Here is a 20,422-nt window from a genome sequence, read left to right on the forward strand (position 1 = left end):
GTTAGTTAATCACCTAGTACTGGTTGTTGTTGTGGTAGTTAGTTAATCACCTAGTACTGGTTGTTGTTGTGGTAGTTAATCACTGAGTACTGGTTGTTGTTGTGGTAGTTAGGTATTCACCTAGTACTGGTTGTTGTTGTGGTAGTTAGGTATTCACCTAGTACTGGTTGTTGTTGTGGTAGTTTATCACCTAGTACTGGTTGTTGTTGTGGTAGTTAGTTAATCACCTAGTACTGGTTGTTGTTGTGGTAGTTAATCACCTAGTACTGGTTGTTGTTGTGGTAGTTAGTTAATCACCTAGTACTGGTTGTTGTTGTGGTAGTTAATCACCTAGTACTGGTTGTTGTTGTGGTAGTTAGTTAATCACCTAGTACTAGTTGTTGTTGTGGTAGTTAATCACCTAGTACTGGTTGTTGTTGTGGTAGTTAATCACCTAGTACTGGTTGTTGTTGTGGTAGTTAGTTAATCACCTAATACTGGTTGTTGTTGTGGTAGTTAGTTAATCACCTAGTACTGGTTGTTGTTGTGGTAGTTAATCACCTAGTACTGGTTGTTGTTGTGGTAGTTAGTTAATCACCTAGTACTGGTTGTTGTTGTGGTAGTTAGTTAATCACCTAGTACTGGTTGTTGTTGTGGTAGTTAGTTAATCACCTAGTACTGGTTGTTGTTGTGGTAGTTAATCAACTAGTACTGGTTGTTGTTGTGGTAGTTAGTTAATCACCTAGTACTGGTTGTTGTTGTGGTAGTTAGTTAATCACAGAGTAATGGTTGTTGTTGTGGTAGTTAATCACCTAGTACTGGTTGTTGTTGTGGTAGTTAGTCACCTAGTACTGGTTGTTGTTGTGGTAGTTAATCACCTAGTACTGGTTGTTGTTGTGGTAGTTAATCACCGAGTACTGGTTGTTGTTGTGGTAGTTAGTTAATCACCTAGTACTGGTTGTTGTTGTGGTAGTTAATCACCTAGTACTGGTTGTTGTTGTGGTAGTTAGTTAATCACCTAGTACTGGTTGTTGTTGTGGTAGTTAGTTAATCACCTAGTACTGGTTGTTGTTGTGGTAGTTAATTAATCACCTAGTACTGGTTGTTGTTGTGGTAGTTAATCACCGAGTACTAGTTGTTGTTGTAGTTAGTTAATCACCTAGTACTGATTGTTGTTGTGGTAGTTAATTAATCACCTGGTACTGGTTGTTGTGGTAGTTAATCACCTAGTACTGGTTGTTTTTGTGTTAGTTAGTTAATCGCCTAGTACTGGGTGTTGTTGTGGTAGTTAGTTAATCACCTAGTACTGGTTGTTGTTGTGGTAGTTAATCACCTAGTACTGGTTGTTGTTGTGGTAGTTAATCACCTAGTACTGGTTGTTGTTGTGGTAGTTAATCACCTAGTACTGGTTGTTGTTGTGGTAGTTAATCACTGAGTACTGGTTGTTGTTGTGGTAGTTAGTTAATCACCTAGTACTGGTTGTTGTTGTGGTAGTTAGTTAATCACCTAGTACTGGTTGTTGTTGTGGTAGTTAATCACTGAGTACTGGTTGTTGTTGTGGTAGTTAGGTATTCACCTAGTACTGGTTGTTGTTGTGGTAGTTAGGTATTCACCTAGTACTGGTTGTTGTTGTGGTAGTTTATCACCTAGTACTGGTTGTTGTTGTGGTAGTTAGTTAATCACCTAGTACTGGTTGTTGTTGTGGTAGTTAATCACCTAGTACTGGTTGTTGTTGTGGTAGTTAGTTAATCACCTAGTACTGGTTGTTGTTGTGGTAGTTAATCACCTAGTACTGGTTGTTGTTGTGGTAGTTAGTTAATCACCTAGTACTAGTTGTTGTTGTGGTAGTTAATCACCTAGTACTGGTTGTTGTTGTGGTAGTTAATCACCTAGTACTGGTTGTTGTTGTGGTAGTTAGTTAATCACCTAATACTGGTTGTTGTTGTGGTAGTTAGTTAATCACCTAGTACTGGTTGTTGTTGTGGTAGTTAATCACCTAGTACTGGTTGTTGTTGTGGTAGTTAGTTAATCACCTAGTACTGGTTGTTGTTGTGGTAGTTAGTTAATCACCTAGTACTGGTTGTTGTTGTGGTAGTTAGTTAATCACCTAGTACTGGTTGTTGTTGTGGTAGTTAATCAACTAGTACTGGTTGTTGTTGTGGTAGTTAGTTAATCACCTAGTACTGGTTGTTGTTGTGGTAGTTAGTTAATCACAGAGTAATGGTTGTTGTTGTGGTAGTTAATCACCTAGTACTGGTTGTTGTTGTGGTAGTTAGTCACCTAGTACTGGTTGTTGTTGTGGTAGTTAATCACCTAGTACTGGTTGTTGTTGTGGTAGTTAATCACCGAGTACTGGTTGTTGTTGTGGTAGTTAGTTAATCACCGAGTACTGGTTGTTGTTGTGGTAGTTAGTTAATCACCTAGTACTGGTTGTTGTTGTGGTAGTTAGTTAATCACCTAGTACTGGTTGTTGTTGTGGTAGTTAGTTAATCACCTAGTACTGGTTGTTGTTGTGGTAGTTAATTAATCACCTAGTACTGGTTGTTGTTGTGGTAGTTAATCACCGAGTACTAGTTGTTGTTGTAGTTAGTTAATCACCTAGTACTGATTGTTGTTGTGGTAGTTAATTAATCACCTGGTACTGGTTGTTGTGGTAGTTAATCACCTAGTACTGGTTGTTTTTGTGTTAGTTAGTTAATCGCCTAGTACTGGGTGTTGTTGTGGTAGTTAGTTAATCACCTAGTACTGGTTGTTGTTGTGGTAGTTAATCACCTAGTACTGGTTGTTGTTGTGGTAGTTAGTTAATCACCTAGTACTGGTTGTTGTTGTGGTAGTTAGTTAATCACCTAGTACTGGGTGTTGTTGTGGTAGTTAGTTAATCACCTAGTACTGGTTGTTGTTGTTGTGGTAGCTAGTTAATCACCTAGTACTGGTTGTTGTTGTGGTAGCTGGTTAATCACCTAGTACTGGTTGTTTTTGTGTTAGTTAGTTAATCACCTAGTACTGGGTGTTGTTGTGGTAGTTAGTTAATCACCTAGTACTGGTTGTTGTGGTAGTTAGTTTATCACCTAGTACTGGTTGTTGTGGTAGTTAATCACCTAGTACTGGTTGTTGTTGTGGTAGTTAATCACCTAGTACTGGTTGTTGTTGTGGTAGTTAGTTAATCACCTGGTACTGGTTGTTGTTGCTGGTAGCACCACAGCAGGTGTGCGGTATTTTGATGATATCATAGCATCTGTACTTTAATCATTATTCTGTCGTCGTTCACCATTTTCTTCCTTTTTATCAGATTATCAAATCCTTCCTTCGTTTGTTTCATATACTTATCCGTGTTGTCGTTTTCATCTCTTCTTCCTGTCAGATCAACAGCGCATCCACCTTGACAGCGCTGGGTTCCCTGGTGACCGGTGTTCCCTCGGCAACCTTAGGCAGCATCAACGGCACGGAACTCCTCTACGCGTCCCAGGATCCCACATTCATAACATACATGCAGACCGCCCCGACGATCTTAATCCAGACTTTCGTCACTCAGGTACCGTGTCGCAGTTAAAGTCTTCCCCACTTAACCTTTTGGTTCCTCCTATGGGAACTGTTGAGTATTTCCAGTTAATTCTATAACAGTGATAAACATTTCTTAGCTGAATGCTTATAAATATAGATGGATAAAAGGATGGATGTTTGACTGACCGACAAACTGATTGGTTAATGTGGTGTCTATTCTCCCCGTCCAGTTAACTGATTGGTTAATGTGGTGTCTATTCTCCCCGTCCAGTTAACTGATTGGTTGATGTGGTGTCTATTCTCCCCGTCCAGTTAACTGATTGGTTGTCTATTCTCCCCGTCCAGTTAACTGATTGGTTAATGTGGTGTCTATTCTCCCCGTCCAGTTAACTGATTGGTTAATGTGTTGTCTATTCTCCCCGTCCAGTTGACTGATTGGTTAATGTGGTGTCTATTCTCCCCGTCCAGTTAACTGATTGGTTAATGTGGTGTCTATTCTCCCCGTCCAGTTAACTGATTGGTTAATGTGGTGTCTATTCTCCCCGTCCAGTTGACTGATTGGTTAATGTGGTGTCTATTCTCCCCGTCCAGTTAACTGATTGGTTAATGTGGTGTCTATTCTCCCCGTCCAATTGACTGATTGGTTAATGTGGTGTCTATTCTCCCCGTCCAGTTAACTGATTGGTTAATGTGGTGTCTATTCTCCCGTCCAGTTGACTGATTGGTTGATGTGGTGTCTATTCTCCCCGTCCAGTTGACTGATTGGTTGATGTGGTGTCTATTCTCCCCGTCCAGTTAACTGATTGGTTAATGTGTTGTCTATTCTCCCCGTCCAGTTAACTGATTGGTTAATGTGGTGTCTATTCTCCCCGTCCAGTTAACTGATTGGTTAATGTGGTGTCTATTCTCCCCGTCCAGTTAACTGATTGGTTAATGTGGTGTCTATTCTCCCCGTCCAGTTGACTGATTGGTTGATGTGGTGTCTATTCTCCCCGTCCAGTTGATCACAGTGAACCCAAACCCAGACAGTATTCTCCAGAACGTCCCAGACAGCATGTCTACTGAGATCCCCAGGTCCCTGCTGCAGGGCTTCTCTCAGAGCAGTGTGGTGGTGGAGAAACTGAACCAGAAGACATGGAGACACGAACAGGTGACGGGGAGCACACACACACACTGACATCCCCAGAAAACACACACACACACTGACACACCCAGAAAACACACACACACACACTGACACACCCAGAAAACACACACACTGACACACCCAGAAAACACACACACTGACACACCCAGAAAACACACACACACTGTGAACAGACACACACACTGACACACCCAGAAAACACACACACACACACACACACACATAGTGAACACACAGTGAACACACACACACAGTGAACACACACACAGTGAACACACACACACACACAGTGAACACACACAGTGAACACACACACAGTGAACACACACACAGTGAACACACACACAGTGAACACACACACACACAGTGAGCACACACACAGTGAACACACACACACACAGTGAGCACACAGTGAGCACACACACACACAGTGAACACACACACACACACACAGTGAACACACACAGTGAACACACACACACAGTGAACACACAGTGAACACACACAGTGAACACACACACACACACATACAGTGAACACACACACGCAGTGAACAAACACAAACAGTGAACACACACACCCACACACAGTGAACACACAAACACACAGTGAACACGCACACAGTGAACACACACAGTGAACACACACACACACACAGTGAACACACACAGTGAACACACAGTGAACACACAGTGAACACACACACAGTGAACACACACAGTGAACACACACAGTGAACACACAGTGAACACACACACACACACACAGTGAACACACACAGTGAACACACACACACACAGTGAACACACACACACAGTGAACACACACAGTGAACACACACAGTGAACACACACACACACAGTGAACACACACACACACAGTGAACACACACACACACAGTGAACACACACAGTGAACACACACAGTGAACACACACAGTGAACACACACACACACACAGTGAATTTAAGAAACTATAATACTGTTCTTTTATTTTCAGGCTGTGTTGTTCTTTGACACAGTGGCTCTAGGAATTGACAACTCTGACAAGTGAGTCTGGTAACATCTGCACCTTGTGATGTACAGTATATATATATATATACACAGATATAGATATATATATACACAGATATATATATATAAATATAAATATATATACACACAGATATATATATATATATATATATATACACAGATATATATATATATACACAGATATATATATATATATATATATATACACACACAGATATATATATACGTATATATATATATATATACACACACACATACACATATATATATATCCACAGATATATACATATATATATATACACAGATACACAGAGATATATTTATATATATATATATACGCAGAGATATATACAGTGTATACAGTGCATTCGGAAAGTATTTACGTAAGTATTCAGACCCTTAACTCAGTACTTTGTTGGAGCACCTTTGACATCGATGACAGCCTCGAGTCTTCTTGGGTATGACGCTACAAGATTGGTACACCTGTATTTGGGGAGTTTCTCCCATTCTTCTCTGTAGATCCTCTTATGCTCTGTCAGGTTGGATGGGGAGCGTCGCTGCACAGCTATTTCAGGTCTCTCCAGAGATGCTAGATCGGGTTCAAGTCCGGGCTCTGGCTGGGCCACTCAAGGACATTCAGAGACTTGTCCCAAAGCCACTCCTGCGTTGTCTTGGCTGTGTGCTTTAGGGTCGTTGTTCTGTTGGAAGGTGAACCATCGCCCCAGTCTGAGGTTCTGAGTGTTCTGGAGTAGGTTTTCATTAAATATCTCTCTGTACTTTGCTCCGTTCGTCTTTCCCTCGATCCTGACCAGTCTCCCAGTCCCTGTCACTGAAAAAACATCCCCACAGCATGATGCTGCCACCACCATGAATCACCGTAGGGATGGTACCAGGTTTCCTCCAGATGTGACGCTTGGCATTTAGGCCAAAGAGTTCAATCTCGGTTTTATCAGACCAGAGAATCTTGTTTCTCATAGGTCTAAGAGCCTTTAGGTGCCTTTTGGCAAACTCCAAGCGGGCTGTCGGGTGCCTTTTACTGAGGAGTGGGTTCCGTCTGGCCACTCTACCATAAAGGCCTGATTGGTGGAGTGCTACAGAAATGGTTTTCCTTCTGGAAGGTTCTCCCATCTCCACAGAGGAACTCTGGAGCTCTGTCAGAGTGACCATCGGGTTCTTGGTCACCTCCCTGACCAAGGCCCTTCTCCCCCGATTGCTCAGTTTGGCCAGGCGGCCAGCTCTTGGAAGAGTCTTGGTGGTTCAAAACTTGATGGAGGCCACTGGGTTCTTGGGGACCCACAATGCTGCAGAAATGTTTTGGTACCTTTCCCCAGATCTGTGCTTCGACACAATCCTGTCTCGGAGCTCTACGGACAATTCCTTCGACCTCATGGCTTGGTTTTTGCTCTGACATGCACTGTCAACTGGGGAACCTTATACAGACAGGTGTGTGCCTTTCCAAAACATGTCCAATCAATTAAATTTACCACAGGTGAACTCCAATCAAATTGTAGAAACATGTCAAAGATGATCAATGGAAACAGGATGCACCTGAGCTCAATTTCAACTCTCATAGCAAAGGGTCTGAATACGTATGTAAATAAAGTATTCTATTTTTTATTTGTAATACATTTGCAAAAATGTCTAAAAAACAGTTTTCGCCCCAGTCATTATGGGGTATTGTGTGTAGATATATATATAAAAATGCTTTAATTATGTAATCCATTTTAGAATGAGGCTGTAACGTAACAACATGTGGAACAAGTCAAGGGGTCTGAATACTTTCAGAATGCCCTGTAAAACCAGGAAGTGAGGAGTGTCATGTGGGCGTGTTGATTCTGTCTCAGTGCAATTTCTCTCAGTTTCATGGTTATTTTCAATTGTTTTGTGTGTGTGTGTGTGTGTGTGTGTGTCTACACCTTTTGTGTGTGTGTGTGTGTGTGTGTGTGTGTGTGTGTGTGTCTACACCTTTTGTGTGTGTGTGTGTGTGTGTGTGTGTGTGTGTGTGTGTGTGTGTGTGTGTGTGTGTGTCTACACCTTTGTGTGTGTGTGTGTGTGTGTGTGTGTGTGTGTGTGTGTGTGTGTGTGTGTGTGTCTACACCTTTGTGTGTGTGTGTGTGTGTGTGTGTGCGTGTGCGCGTGTGCGTGTGTGCGTGTGTGTGTGTGTGTGTGTCTACACCTTTGTGTGTGTGTGTGTGTGTGTGTCTACACCTTTGTGTGTGTGTGTGTGTGTGTGTCTACACCTGTGTGTGTGTGTGTGTGTGTGTGTGTGTGTGTGTGTGTGTGTGTGTCTACACCTGTGTGTGTGTGTGTGTGTGTGTGTGTGTGTGTGTGTGTGTGTGTGTGTGTGTGTGTGTGTGTGTGTGTGTGTGTGTGTGTGTGTGTGTGTGTGTGTGTGTTTCCCCCCAGTATGTCATCCAGTGTGCTCCAGGGCTTCACCTGCACCAGAGTGGCCAGTATGACCACAACCAAGATCAAGAAACTGGTCAAGGCCTGCAGGAGGAAGGGCAAGAACAGGGTCGCACTGAGAGAGACTCAGGTCAGATACCAGCTGTTGTTGTTGTTGTTTTCACTGTGGTTATTGTTGTTGTTGTCGTACTCAAAGAGACTCTGGTCAGCCTCTCATCACCAAGCTTAATACCAGCTATTGTTGTTGTTGTACTCAAAGAGACTCTGGTCAGCCTCTCATCACCAAGCTTAATACCAGCTGTTGTTGTCATTGTTGTTTGTCAAAGAGACTCTGGTACTCAAAGATACCAGCTGTTGTTGTTGTCATTGTTGTTGTCGTACTCAAAGAGACTCTGGTCAGCCTCTCATCACCAAGCTTAATACCAGCTGTTGTTGTTGTTGTCATTGTTGTTGTCGTACTCAAGGAGACTCTGGTCAGCCTCTCATCACCAAGGTTAATACCAGCTGTTGTTGTTGTCATTGTTGTTGTCGTACTCAAAGAGACTCTGGTCAGCCTCTCATCACCAAGGTTAATACCAGCTGTTGTTGTTGTTGTTGTCGTTGTTGTCGTACTCAAAGAGACTCTGGTCAGCCTCTCATCACCAAGGTTAATACCAGCTGTTGTTGTTGTTGCTGAGGTCGGTAATTGTTGTATTCCAACAGTTGTTTGAGAAGTCAGCATGCAAAGGGATTATTCATTTGATAAATAATCGTAATATTATTATATGTTTGTGTGACCCACAGTTGACCTGCATGTACAACTACATCCAGGAAGAGTCAGATGTCACCAGCTACAACCTGTACCCTCCTGACATGCTGCTTTACTACGAGTGAGTACCGCATGTAATACATTCAATCAACCTATCAACCAATCAACAACAACCAATTAACCAATCAACCAATTAACCAATCAACCAACCAATCAATCAACCTACCAACCAATTAACCAATCAATCAACCAATCAATCAACCAATCAACCAATCAACCAATAAATCCATTAACCAATCAACCAATCAATCAACCATCAACCAACCAACAAATAAATCAATTAACCAATCAACCATTCAATAAATCAACTAATAAACAAACCAATCATCTAATCAATAAATGAATCAAAGCAAATACTATTGGACAGTTCATCTCTCTCTCTGTTTACTGATGAATTCAACTGGTTAATGAAATTATTGATAAATAAAACTGGTTTATTACGTGACTGATGAATGAAACCAGGGAAGTTACTGATGAATGAAACCAGGGAAGTTACTGATGAATGAAACCAGGGAAGTTACTGATTAATGAAACCAGGGAAGTTACTGATGAATGAAACCAGGGAAGTTACTGATGAATGAAACCAGGGAAGTTACTGATGAATGACACCAGGGAAGTTACTGATGAATGACACCAGGGAAGTTACTGATGAATGACACCAGGGAAGTTACTGATGAATGAAACCAGGGAAGTTACTGATGAATGACACCAGGGAAGTTACTGATGAATGAAACCAGGGAAGTTACTGATGAATGAAACCAGGGAAGTTACTGATGAATGAAACCAGGGAAGTTACTGATGAATGACACCAGGGAAGTTACTGATGAATGAAACCAGGGAAGTTACTGATGAATGACACCAGGGAAGTTACTGATGAATGACACCAGGGAAGTTACTGATGAATGAAACCAGGGAAGTTACTGATGAATGACACCAGGGAAGTTACTGATGAATGAAACCAGGGAAGTTACTGATGAATGAAACTGGTTTATTAAGTTACTGATGAATGAAACCAGGGAAGTTACTGATGAATGAAACCAGGGAAGTTACTGATGAATGAAACCAGGGAAGTTACTGATGAATGACACCAGGGAAGTTACTGATGAATGAAACCAGGGAAGTTACTGATGAATGAAACCAGAGAAGTTACTGATTAATGAAACCAGGGAAGTTACTGATGAATGAAACCAGGGAAGTTACTGATGAATGAAACCAGGGAAGTTACTGATGAATGACACCAGGGAAGTTACTGATGAATGAAACCAGGGAAGTTACTGATGAATGACACCAGGGAAATTACTGATGAATGAAACCAGAGAAGTTACTGATGAATGACACCAGGGAAGTTACTGATGAATGACACCAGGGAAGTTACTGATGAATGAAACCAGGGAAGTTACTGATGAATGACACCAGGGAAGTTACTGATGAATGAAACCAGGGAAGTTACTGATGAATGAAACTGGTTTATTAAGTTACTGATGAATGAAACCAGGGAAGTTACTGATGAATGAAACCAGGGACGTTACTGATGAATGAAACCAGGGAAGTTACTGATGAATGACACCAGGGAAGTTACTGATGAATGAAACCAGGGAAGTTACTGATGAATGAAACCAGAGAAGTTACTGATTAATGAAACCAGGGAAGTTACTGATGAATGACACCAGGGAAGTTACTGATGAATGACACCAGGGAAGTTACTGATGAATGAAACCAGGGAAGTTACTGATGAATGAAACTGGTTTATTAAGTTACTGATGAATGAAACCAGGGAAATTACTGATGAATGAAACCAGGGAAGTTACTGATGAATGAAACCAGGGAAGTTACTGATTAATGAAACAAGTTAATGAAGTTACTGATGAATATTTGTTTATGTATATTGTATGAATATAAAGGCGTTATATTGTATTTGATGTCTGCAGCTACAGTAAGGTTCCTCGGGACACCTGTAAGGACTACTTCAGTGAGCTGGGAGACGCAGACTTCTCTGTGTTCTCCGACGCGCTCAGTTTCAAACGCACAGCCCTGGTCAACAATGTCAAGACCTGCCTGGTGAGTCACCACACTGTCACACAACATAGATGTGGTCCAAATGACGCCACTATTCCCTTTAATAGTACACTACTTTTGACCGGGCCGATCGGTCTCTGGTCTCAGTAGGACACTAAAAATCTACAGCCTCCATCCATTGCTTTCTGCAATGCAGTAAAGGCAGATTGAAGCTCTGGAATGAGCCTGGTTAACCCTGGGGGATAGCAACAGTAGCATCTGAATGAGTCTGGTTAACCCTGGGGGGGGATAGCAACAGTAGCATCTGAATGAGTCTGGTTAACCCTGGGGGGAATAGCAACAGTAGCATCTGAATGAGTCTGGTTAACCCTGGGGGGGGAATAGCAACAGTAGCATCTGAATGAGTCTGGTTAACCCTGGGGGGGATAGCAACAGTAGCATCTGAATGAGTCTGGTTAACCCTGGGGGGAATAGCAACAGTAGCATCTGAATGAGTCTGGTTAACCCTGGGGGGGGAATAGCAACAGTAGCATCTGAATGAGTCTGGTTAACCCTGGGGGGAATAGCAACAGTAGCATCTGAATGAGTCTGGTTAACCCTGGGGGGGAATAGCAACAGTAGCATCTGAATGAGTCTGGTTAACCCTGGGGGGGGGGATAGCAACAGTAGCATCTGAATGAACCTGGTTAACCCTGGGGGGGGGGGAATAGCAACAGTAGCATCTGAATGAGTCTGGTTAACCCTGGGGGGATAGCAACAGTAGCATCTGAATGAGTCTGGTTAACCCTGGGGGGATAGCAACAGTAGCATCTGAATGAGTCTGGTTAACCCTGGGGGGGGATAGCAACAGTAGCATCTGAATGAGTCTGGTTAACCCTGGGGGGATAGCAACAGTAGCATCTGAATGAGCCTGGTTAACCCTGGGGGGAATAGCAACAGTAGCATCTGAATGAGTCTGGTTAACCCTGGGGGGGGATAGCAACAGTAGCATCTGAATGAACCTGGTTAACCCTGGGGGGGGATAGCAACAGTAGCATCTGAACGAGTCTGGTTAACCCTGGGGGGGATAGCAACAGTAGCATCTGAATGAGTCTGGTTAACCCTGGGGGGGGAATAGCAACAGTAGCATCTGAATGAGTCTGGTTAACCCTGGGGGGATAGCAACAGTAGCATCTGAATGAGTCTGGTTAACCCTGGGGGGGAATAGCAACAGTAGCATCTGAATGAGTCTGGTTAACCCTGGGGGGGGATAGCAACAGTAGCATCTGAATGAGTCTGGTTAACCCTGGGGGGAATAGCAACAGTAGCATCTGAATGAGTCTGGTTAACCCTGGGGGGGACAGTAGCATCTGAATGAGTCTGGTTAACCCTGGGGGGGAATAGCAACAGTAGCATCTGAATGAGTCTGGTTAACCCTAGCATCTGGGGGGAATAGCAACAGTAGCATCTGAATGAGTCTGGTTAACCCTGGGGGGAATAGCAACAGTAGCATCTGAATGAGTCTGGTTAACCCTGGGGGGAATAGCAACAGTAGCATCTGAATGAGTCTGGTTAACCCTGGGGGGAATAGCAACAGTAGCATCTGAATGAGGTTAACCCTGGTTAACCCTGAATGAGTCTGGGGGGGAATAGCAACAGTAGCATCTGAATGAGTCTGGTTAACCCTGGGGGGGGAATAGCAACAGTAGCATCTGAATGAGTCTGGTTAACCCTGGGGGGATAGCAACAGTAGCATCTGAATGAGTCTGGTTAACCCTGGGGGGGATAGCAACAGTAGCATCTGAATGAGTCTGGTTAACCCTGGGGGGGAATAGCAACAGTAGCATCTGAATGAGTCTGGTTAACCCTGGGGGGGATAGCAACAGTAGCATCTGAATGAGTCTGGTTAACCCTGGGGGGGGGATAGCAACAGTAGCATCTGAATGAGTCTGGTTAACCCTGGGGGGATAGCAACAGTAGCATCTGAATGAGTCTGGTTAACCCTGGGGGGATAGCAACAGTAGCATCTGAATGAGTCTGGTTAACCCTAGCATCTGGGGGGTTAACCCTAGCAACAGTAGCATCTGAATGAGTCTGGTTAACCCTGGGGGGATAGCAACAGTAGCATCTGAATGAGTCTGGTTAACCCTGGGGGGGAATAGCAACAGTAGCATCTGAATGAGTCTGGTTAACCCTGGGGGGATAGCAACAGTAGCATCTGAATGAGTCTGGTTAACCCTGGGGGGATAACAGTAGCATCTGAATGAGTCTGGGGGATAGCAACAGTAGCATCTGAATGAGTCTGGTTAACCCTAGCATCTGGGGGAATAGCAACAGTAGCATCTGAATGAGTCTGGTTAACCCTAGCATCTGAATGAGTCTGGTTAACCCTGGGGGGATAGCAACAGTAGCATCTGAATGAGTCTGGTTAACCCTGGGGGGATAGCAACAGTAGCATCTGAATGAGTCTGGTTAACCCTGGGGGGGGGGGGGGATAGCAACAGTAGCATCTGAATGAGTCTGGTTAACCCTGGGGGGGATAGCAACAGTAGCATCTGAATGAGTCTGGTTAACCCTGGGGGGATAGCAACAGTAGCATCTGAATGAGTCTGGTTAACCCTGGGGGGAATAGCAACAGTAGCATCTGAATGAGTCTGGTTAACCCTGGGGGGGGGGAATAGCAACAGTAGCATCTGAATGAGTCTGGTTAACCCTGGGGGGATAGCAACAGTAGCATCTGAATGAGTCTGGTTAACCCTGGGGGGATAGCAACAGTAGCATCTGAATGAGTCTGGTTAACCCTGGGGGGGATAGCAACAGTAGCATCTGAATGAGTCTGGTTAACCCTGGGGGGGATAGCAACAGTAGCATCTGAATGAGTCTGGTTAACCCTGGGGGGGGGATAGCAACAGTAGCATCTGAATGAGTCTGGTTAACCCTGGGGGGATAGCAACAGTAGCATCTGAATGAGTCTGGTTAACCCTGGGGGGGGATAGCAACAGTAGCATCTGAATGAGTCTGGTTAACCCTGGGGGGGGATAGCAACAGTAGCATCTGAATGAGTCTGGTTAACCCTGGGGGGGGGATAGCAACAGTAGCATCTGAATGAGTCTGGTTAACCCAGTAGCATAGCAACAGTAGCATCTGAATGAGTCTGGTTAACCCTGGGGGGGATAGCAACAGTAGCATCTGAATGAGTCTGGTTAACCCTGAGGGGGGGATAGCAACAGTAGCATCTGAATGAGTCTGGTTAACCCTGGGGGGGGGGATAGCAACAGTAGCATCTGAATGAGTCTGGTTAACCCTGGGGGGGGATAGCAACAGTAGCATCTGAATGAGTCTGGTTAACCCTGGGGGGATAGCAACAGTAGCATCTGAATGAGTCTGGTTAACCCTGGGGGGGGGGATAGCAACAGTAGCATCTGAATGAGTCTGGTTAACCCTGGGGGGATAGCAACAGTAGCATCTGAATGAGTCTGGTTAACCCTGGGGGGGATAGCAACAGTAGCATCTGAATGAGTCTGGTTAACCCTGGGGGGGGGATAGCAACAGTAGCATCTGAATGAGTCTGGTTAACCCTGGGGGGGATAGCAACAGTAGCATCTGAATCTGGTTAACCCTGGGGGGGGATAGCAACAGTAGCATCTGAATGAGTCTTAACCCTGAGTCTGGGGGGGATAGCAACAGTAGCATCTGAATGAGTCTGGTTAACCCTGGGGGGGGAATAGCAACAGTAGCATCTGAATGAGTCTGGTTAACCCTGGGGGGGATAGCAACAGTAGCATCTGAATGAGTCTGGTTAACCCTGGGGGGATAGCAACAGTAGCATCTGAATGAGTCTGGTTAACCCTGGGGGGGAATAGCAACAGTAGCATCTGAATGAGTCTGGTTAACCCTGGGGGGGAATAGCAACAGTAGCATCTGAATGAGTCTGGTTAACCCTGGGGGGGATAGCAACAGTAGCATCTGAATGAGTCTGGTTAACCCTGGGGGGGGATAGCAACAGTAGCATCTGAATGAGTCTGGTTAACCCTGGGGGGGGGATAGCAACAGTAGCATCTGAATGAGTCTGGTTAACCCTGGGGGGGATAGCAACAGTAGCATCTGAATGAACCTGGTTAACCCTGGGGGGATAGCAACAGTAGCATCTGAATGAGTCTGGTTAACCCTGGGGGGATAGCAACAGTAGCATCTGAATGAGTCTGGTTAACCCTGGGGGATAGCAACAGTAGCATCTGAATGAGTCTGGATAGCAACAGAAGCATCTGAATGAGTCTGGTTAACCCTGGGGGGGATAGCAACAGTAGCATCTGAATGAGTCTGGTTAACCCTGGGGGGGGATAGCAACAGTAGCATCTGAATGAGTCTGGTTAACCCTGGGGGGGGATAGCAACAGTAGCATCTGAATGAGTCTGGTTAACCCTGGGGGGGATAGCAACAGTAGCATCTGAATGAGTCTGGTTAACCCTGGGGGGGGATAGCAACAGTAGCATCTGAATGAGTCTGGTTAACCCTGGGGGGGGGGAATAGCAACAGTAGCATCTGAATGAGTCTGGTTAACCCTGGGGGGGATAGCAACAGTAGCATCTGAATGAGTCTGGTTAACCCTGGGATAGGGGAATAGCAACAGTAGCATCTGAATGAGTCTGGTTAACCCTGGGGGGGGATAGCAACAGTAGCATCTGAATGAGTCTGGTTAACCCTGGGGGGGATAGCAACAGTAGCATCTGAATGAGTCTGGTTAACCCTGGGGGGGGGATAGCAACAGTAGCATCTGAATGAGTTTGGTTAACCCTGGGGGGGGGGGGGAATAGCAACAGTAGCATCTGAATGAGTCTGGTTAACCCTGGGGGGATAGCAACAGTAGCATCTGAATGAGTCTGGTTAACCCTGGGGGGATAGCAACAGTAGCATCTGAATGAGTCTGGTTAACCCTGGGGGGGGATAGCAACAGTAGCATCTGAATGAGTCTGGTTAACCCTGGGGGGGAATAGCAACAGTAGCATCTGAATGAGTCTGGTTAACCCTGGGGGGGATAGCAACAGTAGCATCTGAATGAGTCTGGTTAACCCTGGGGGGGATAGCAACAGTAGCATCTGAATGAGTCTGGTTAACCCTGGGGGGGGGAATAGCAACAGTAGCATCTGAATGAGTCTGGTTAACCCTGGGGGGGGGATAGCAACAGTAGCATCTGAATGAGTCTGGTTAACCCTGGGGGGGGATAGCAACAGTAGCATCTGAATGAGTCTGGTTAACCCTGGGGGGGGGGATAGCAACAGTAGCATCTGAATGAGTCTGGTTAACCCTGGGGGGATAGCAACAGTAGCATCTGAATGAGCCTGGTTAACCCTGGGGGGATAGCAACAGTAGCATCTAAATGAGTCTGGTTAACCCTGGGGGGGGAATAGCAACAGTAGCATCTGAATGAGTCTGGTTAACCCTGGGGGGGGAATAGCAACAGTAGCATCTGAATGAGTCTGGTTAACCCTGGGGGGAATAGCAACAGTAGCATCTGAATGAGTCTGGTTAACCCTGGGGGAGTCTGGGGGATAGCAACAGTAGCATCTGAATGAGTCTGGTTAACCCTGGGGGGGGGGAATAGCAACAGTAGCATCTGAATGAGTCTGGTTAACCCTGGGGGGGGATAGCAACAGTAGCATCTGAATGAGTCTGGTTAACCCTGGGGGGAATAGCAACAGTAGCATCTGAAGCGAGTCTGGTTAACCCTGGGGGGGAAATAGCAACAGTAGCATCTGAATGAGTCTGGTTAACCCTGGGGGGATAGCAACAGTAGCATCTGAATGAGTCTGGTTAACCCTGGGGGGATAGCAACAGTAGCATCTGAATGAGTCTGGTTAACCCTGGGGGAAATAGCAACAGTATCATCTGAATGAGTCTGGTTAACCCTGGGGGGGGGGGGAAATAGCAACAGTATCATCTGAATGAGTCTGGTTAACCCTGGGGGGGGAATAGCAACAGTAGCATCTGAATGAGTCTAGTTAACCCTGGGGGGGGGATAGCAACAGTAGCATCTGAACGAGTCTGGTTAACCCTGGGGGGGGGGAATAGCAACAGTAGCATCTGAACGAGTCTGGTTAACCCTGGGGGGGGATAGCAACAGTAGCATCTGAATGAGTCTGGTTAACCCTGGGGGGGGGAATAGCAACAGTAGCATCTGAATGAGTCTAGTTAACCCTGGGGGGGGATAGCAACAGTAGCATCTGAATGAGTCTGGTTAACCCTGGGGGGGGATAGCAACAGTAGCATCTGAATGAGTCTGGTTAACCCTGGGGGGGGAATAGCAACAGTAGCATCTGAATGAGTCTGGTTAACCCTGGGGGGGGGATAGCAACAGTAGCATCTGAATGAGTCTGGTTAACCCTGGGGGGAATAGCAACAGTAGCATCTGAATGAGTCTGGTTAACCCTGGGGGGGGATAGCAACAGTAGCATCTGAACGAGTCTGGTTAACCCTGGGGGGGGGGGGATAGCAACAGAGAAATTGTGCGTTCCTGGTGTAACTCGGGCAGTTGTTGTTGCCATCCTGTACCTGTCCCGCAGGTGTGATGTTCGGATGTACCGATCCTGTGCAGGTGTTGTTACATGTGGTCTGCCACTGCGAGGACGATCAGCTGTCCATCCTGTCTCCCTGTAGCGCTGTCTTAGGCGTCTCACAGTACGGACATTGTAATTTATTGCCCTGGTCACATCTGCAGTCCTCTAAGGCACGTTCACACAGATGAGCAGGGACCCTGGGCATCTTTCTTTTGGTGTTTCCAGAGTCAGTAGAAAGGCCTCTTTCGAGTCCTAAGTGTTCATAACTGTAACCTTAATTGCCTACCGTCTGCAAGCTGTTAGTGTCTTAATGACCGTTCCACAGGTGCATGTTCATTAATTGTTCATGGTTCATTGAACAAGCATGGGAAACCCTTTACAATGAAGATCTGTGAGGTTATTTGGATTTTTATGAATTTTCTTTGAAAGACAGGGTCCTGAAAAAGATCCGTAAATATTTTTGCTGAGTTTATTTTGTAGATGATTTATGGGTTGAAAAGTGTTTTTTTTTGGAGTTTAGAATGACAATATAGAACGGCAATATATAACGGCAATATAGAATGGCAATATAGAATGGCAATACAGAATGACAATATGTAATTGCAATATAGAATGGCAATACAGAATGACAATATGTAATTGCAATATAGAATGACAATACAGAATGACAATACAGAATGACAATATAGAATGGCAATATAGAATGACAATACAGAATGACAATATAGAATGACAATATAGAATGACAATATAGAATGACAATACAGAATGACAATATGTAATGGCAATATAGAATGACAATACAGAATGACAATATAGAATGACAATACAGAATGACAATACAGAATGACAATATAGAATGACAATACAGAATGACAATATGTAATGGCAATATAGAATGACAATATAGAATGACAATATAGAATGGCAATATAGAATGACAATATAGAATGACAATATAGAATGACAATACAGAATGGCAATATAGAAATGCTCATTATATGAGTTTGCATTTGATGCGACCTGATTGGAAGTCGTGATGTCAGTGCTGTGTTGTGTCCATCTGTCCCTGCAGGGTATCAGCGGCACGGTTCTGAGCAGTGACAACCTGCAGGTCCTAGGTAACATGGTGTGTGTTCTGGACGGTTCCTATATCCAGAACTCTGACCAGCTCATCCTGCAGAAACTACAAAACTGTAATGACCTCACCGATGAACAGGTGGCTGCCATAGAAACGCTGTTGACGTCTGGGAAAACACAGTACGGGTAAGTCAACATGGAAACATGGAATTAAACAAACGCATCTGACTGACTGACTGACTGGGCTGAAACTGACTGACTGACTGACTGACTGACTGGTCTGAAACTGACTGACTGACTGACTGACTGACTGGGCTGAAACTGACTGACTGACTGACTGGCTGACTGACTGACTGACTGACTGGTCTGAAACTGACTGACTGACTGACTGACTGACTGACTGACTGACTGACTGACTGACTGACTGGTCTGAAACTGACTGACTGACTGACTGACTGACTGACTGGTCTGAAACTGACTGACTGACTGACTGACTGACTGACTGACTGACTGACTGACTGGTCTGAAACTGACTGACTGACTGACTGACTGACTGACTGACTGACTGACTGGTCTGAAACTGACTGACTGACTGACTGACTGACTGACTGACTGACTGACTGGTCTGAAACTGACTGACTGACTGACTGACTGACTGGTCTGAAACTGACTGACTGACTGACTGACTGACTGACTGACTGACTGACTGGTCTGAAACTGACTGACTGACTGACTGACTGACTGACTGGTCTGAAACTGACTGACTGACTGACTGACTGACTGGTCTGAAACTGACTGACTGACTGACTGACTGACTGGTCTGAAACTGATGACTGGTCTGAAACTGACTGACTGACTGGCTGACTGACTGACTGACTGACTGACTGACTGACTGACTGACTGACTGGGCTGAAACTGACTGACTGGGCTGAAACTGACTGACTGGTCTGAAACTGATGACTGGTCTGAAACTGACTGACTGGGCTGAAACTGACTGACTGGTCTGAAACTGACTGACTGACTGACTGACTGACTGACTGACTCATCAACAGTATAGTTGAGTCTGTACTGTGAGAGTTTCCCATCAACAGTATAGTTGAGTCTGTACTGTGAGAGTTTCCCGTCAACAGTATAGTTGAGTCTGTACTGTGAGAGTTTCCCATCAACAGTATAGTTGAGTCTGTACTGTGAGGGTTTCCCGTCAACAGTATAGTTGAGTCTGTACTGTGAGAGTTTCCCATCAACAGTATAGTTGAGTCTGTACTGTGAGAGTTTCCCGTCAACAGTATAGTTGAGTCTGTACTGTGACAGTTTCCCATCAACAGTATAGTTGAGTCTGTACTGTGAGAGTGAGTGAGTTTCCTGTCAACAGTATAGTTGAGTCTGTACTGTGTGAGTTTCCCATCAACAGTATAGTTGAGTCTGTACTGTGTGAGTTTCCCATCAACAGTATAGTTGAGTCTGTACTGTGTGAGTTTCCCATCAACAGTATAGTTGAGTCTGTACTGTGAGAGTTTCCCATCAACAGTATAGTTGAGTCTGTACTGTGAGAGTTTCCCATCAACAGTATAGTTGAGTCTGTACTGTGTGAGTTTCCCATCAACAGTATAGTTGAGTCTGTACTGTGAGAGTTTCCCATCAACAGTATAGTTGAGTCTGTACTGTGTGAGTTTCCCATCAACAGTATAGTTGAGTCTGTACTGTGTGTTTCTCCAGACTCCCAGCTACCTGGAACAGAGAGACCCTGGACAACCTGGGCGTTCTTCCTCTCTACCTAACATCCTCCTTCTACAAGAACTTCTCTAAGGTCACAAACCACGACATCTGGCTGTGTGCGCGCATGCTGTGTGTGTGTGTGTGTGTGTGTGTGTCTGTGTGTGTCTGTGCGTGCGTGCGTGCGTGTGTGTGTTTACAGGCT

The 20,422-nt window shown here is 44.8% G+C and overlaps 1 protein-coding gene across 1 annotated transcript in view; it reads left to right on the plus strand.

The window, feature by feature from the left end:
* The window catches only part of LOC135530858 (uncharacterized), a gene marked incomplete at its 5' end in the record, with an annotated part of 55,708 nt that overhangs the window by 27,973 nt on the left and 7,313 nt on the right, over positions 1 to 20,422 (plus strand). Inside the window, 8 exons of the mRNA XM_064959030.1 lie at positions 3,341 to 3,511; positions 4,481 to 4,630; positions 5,627 to 5,676; positions 8,068 to 8,197; positions 8,851 to 8,936; positions 10,804 to 10,933; positions 18,500 to 18,690; positions 20,221 to 20,311. Of these exons, the coding sequence (XP_064815102.1) occupies positions 3,341 to 3,511; positions 4,481 to 4,630; positions 5,627 to 5,676; positions 8,068 to 8,197; positions 8,851 to 8,936; positions 10,804 to 10,933; positions 18,500 to 18,690; positions 20,221 to 20,311 (999 nt within the window). The remainder of the gene's footprint in view (positions 1 to 3,340; positions 3,512 to 4,480; positions 4,631 to 5,626; positions 5,677 to 8,067; positions 8,198 to 8,850; positions 8,937 to 10,803; positions 10,934 to 18,499; positions 18,691 to 20,220; positions 20,312 to 20,422) is intronic.

Source organism: Oncorhynchus masou, unplaced genomic scaffold (assembly GCF_036934945.1).
Source record: "Oncorhynchus masou masou isolate Uvic2021 unplaced genomic scaffold, UVic_Omas_1.1 unplaced_scaffold_1441, whole genome shotgun sequence".
Classification (NCBI taxonomy): domain Eukaryota; kingdom Metazoa; phylum Chordata; class Actinopteri; order Salmoniformes; family Salmonidae; genus Oncorhynchus; species Oncorhynchus masou.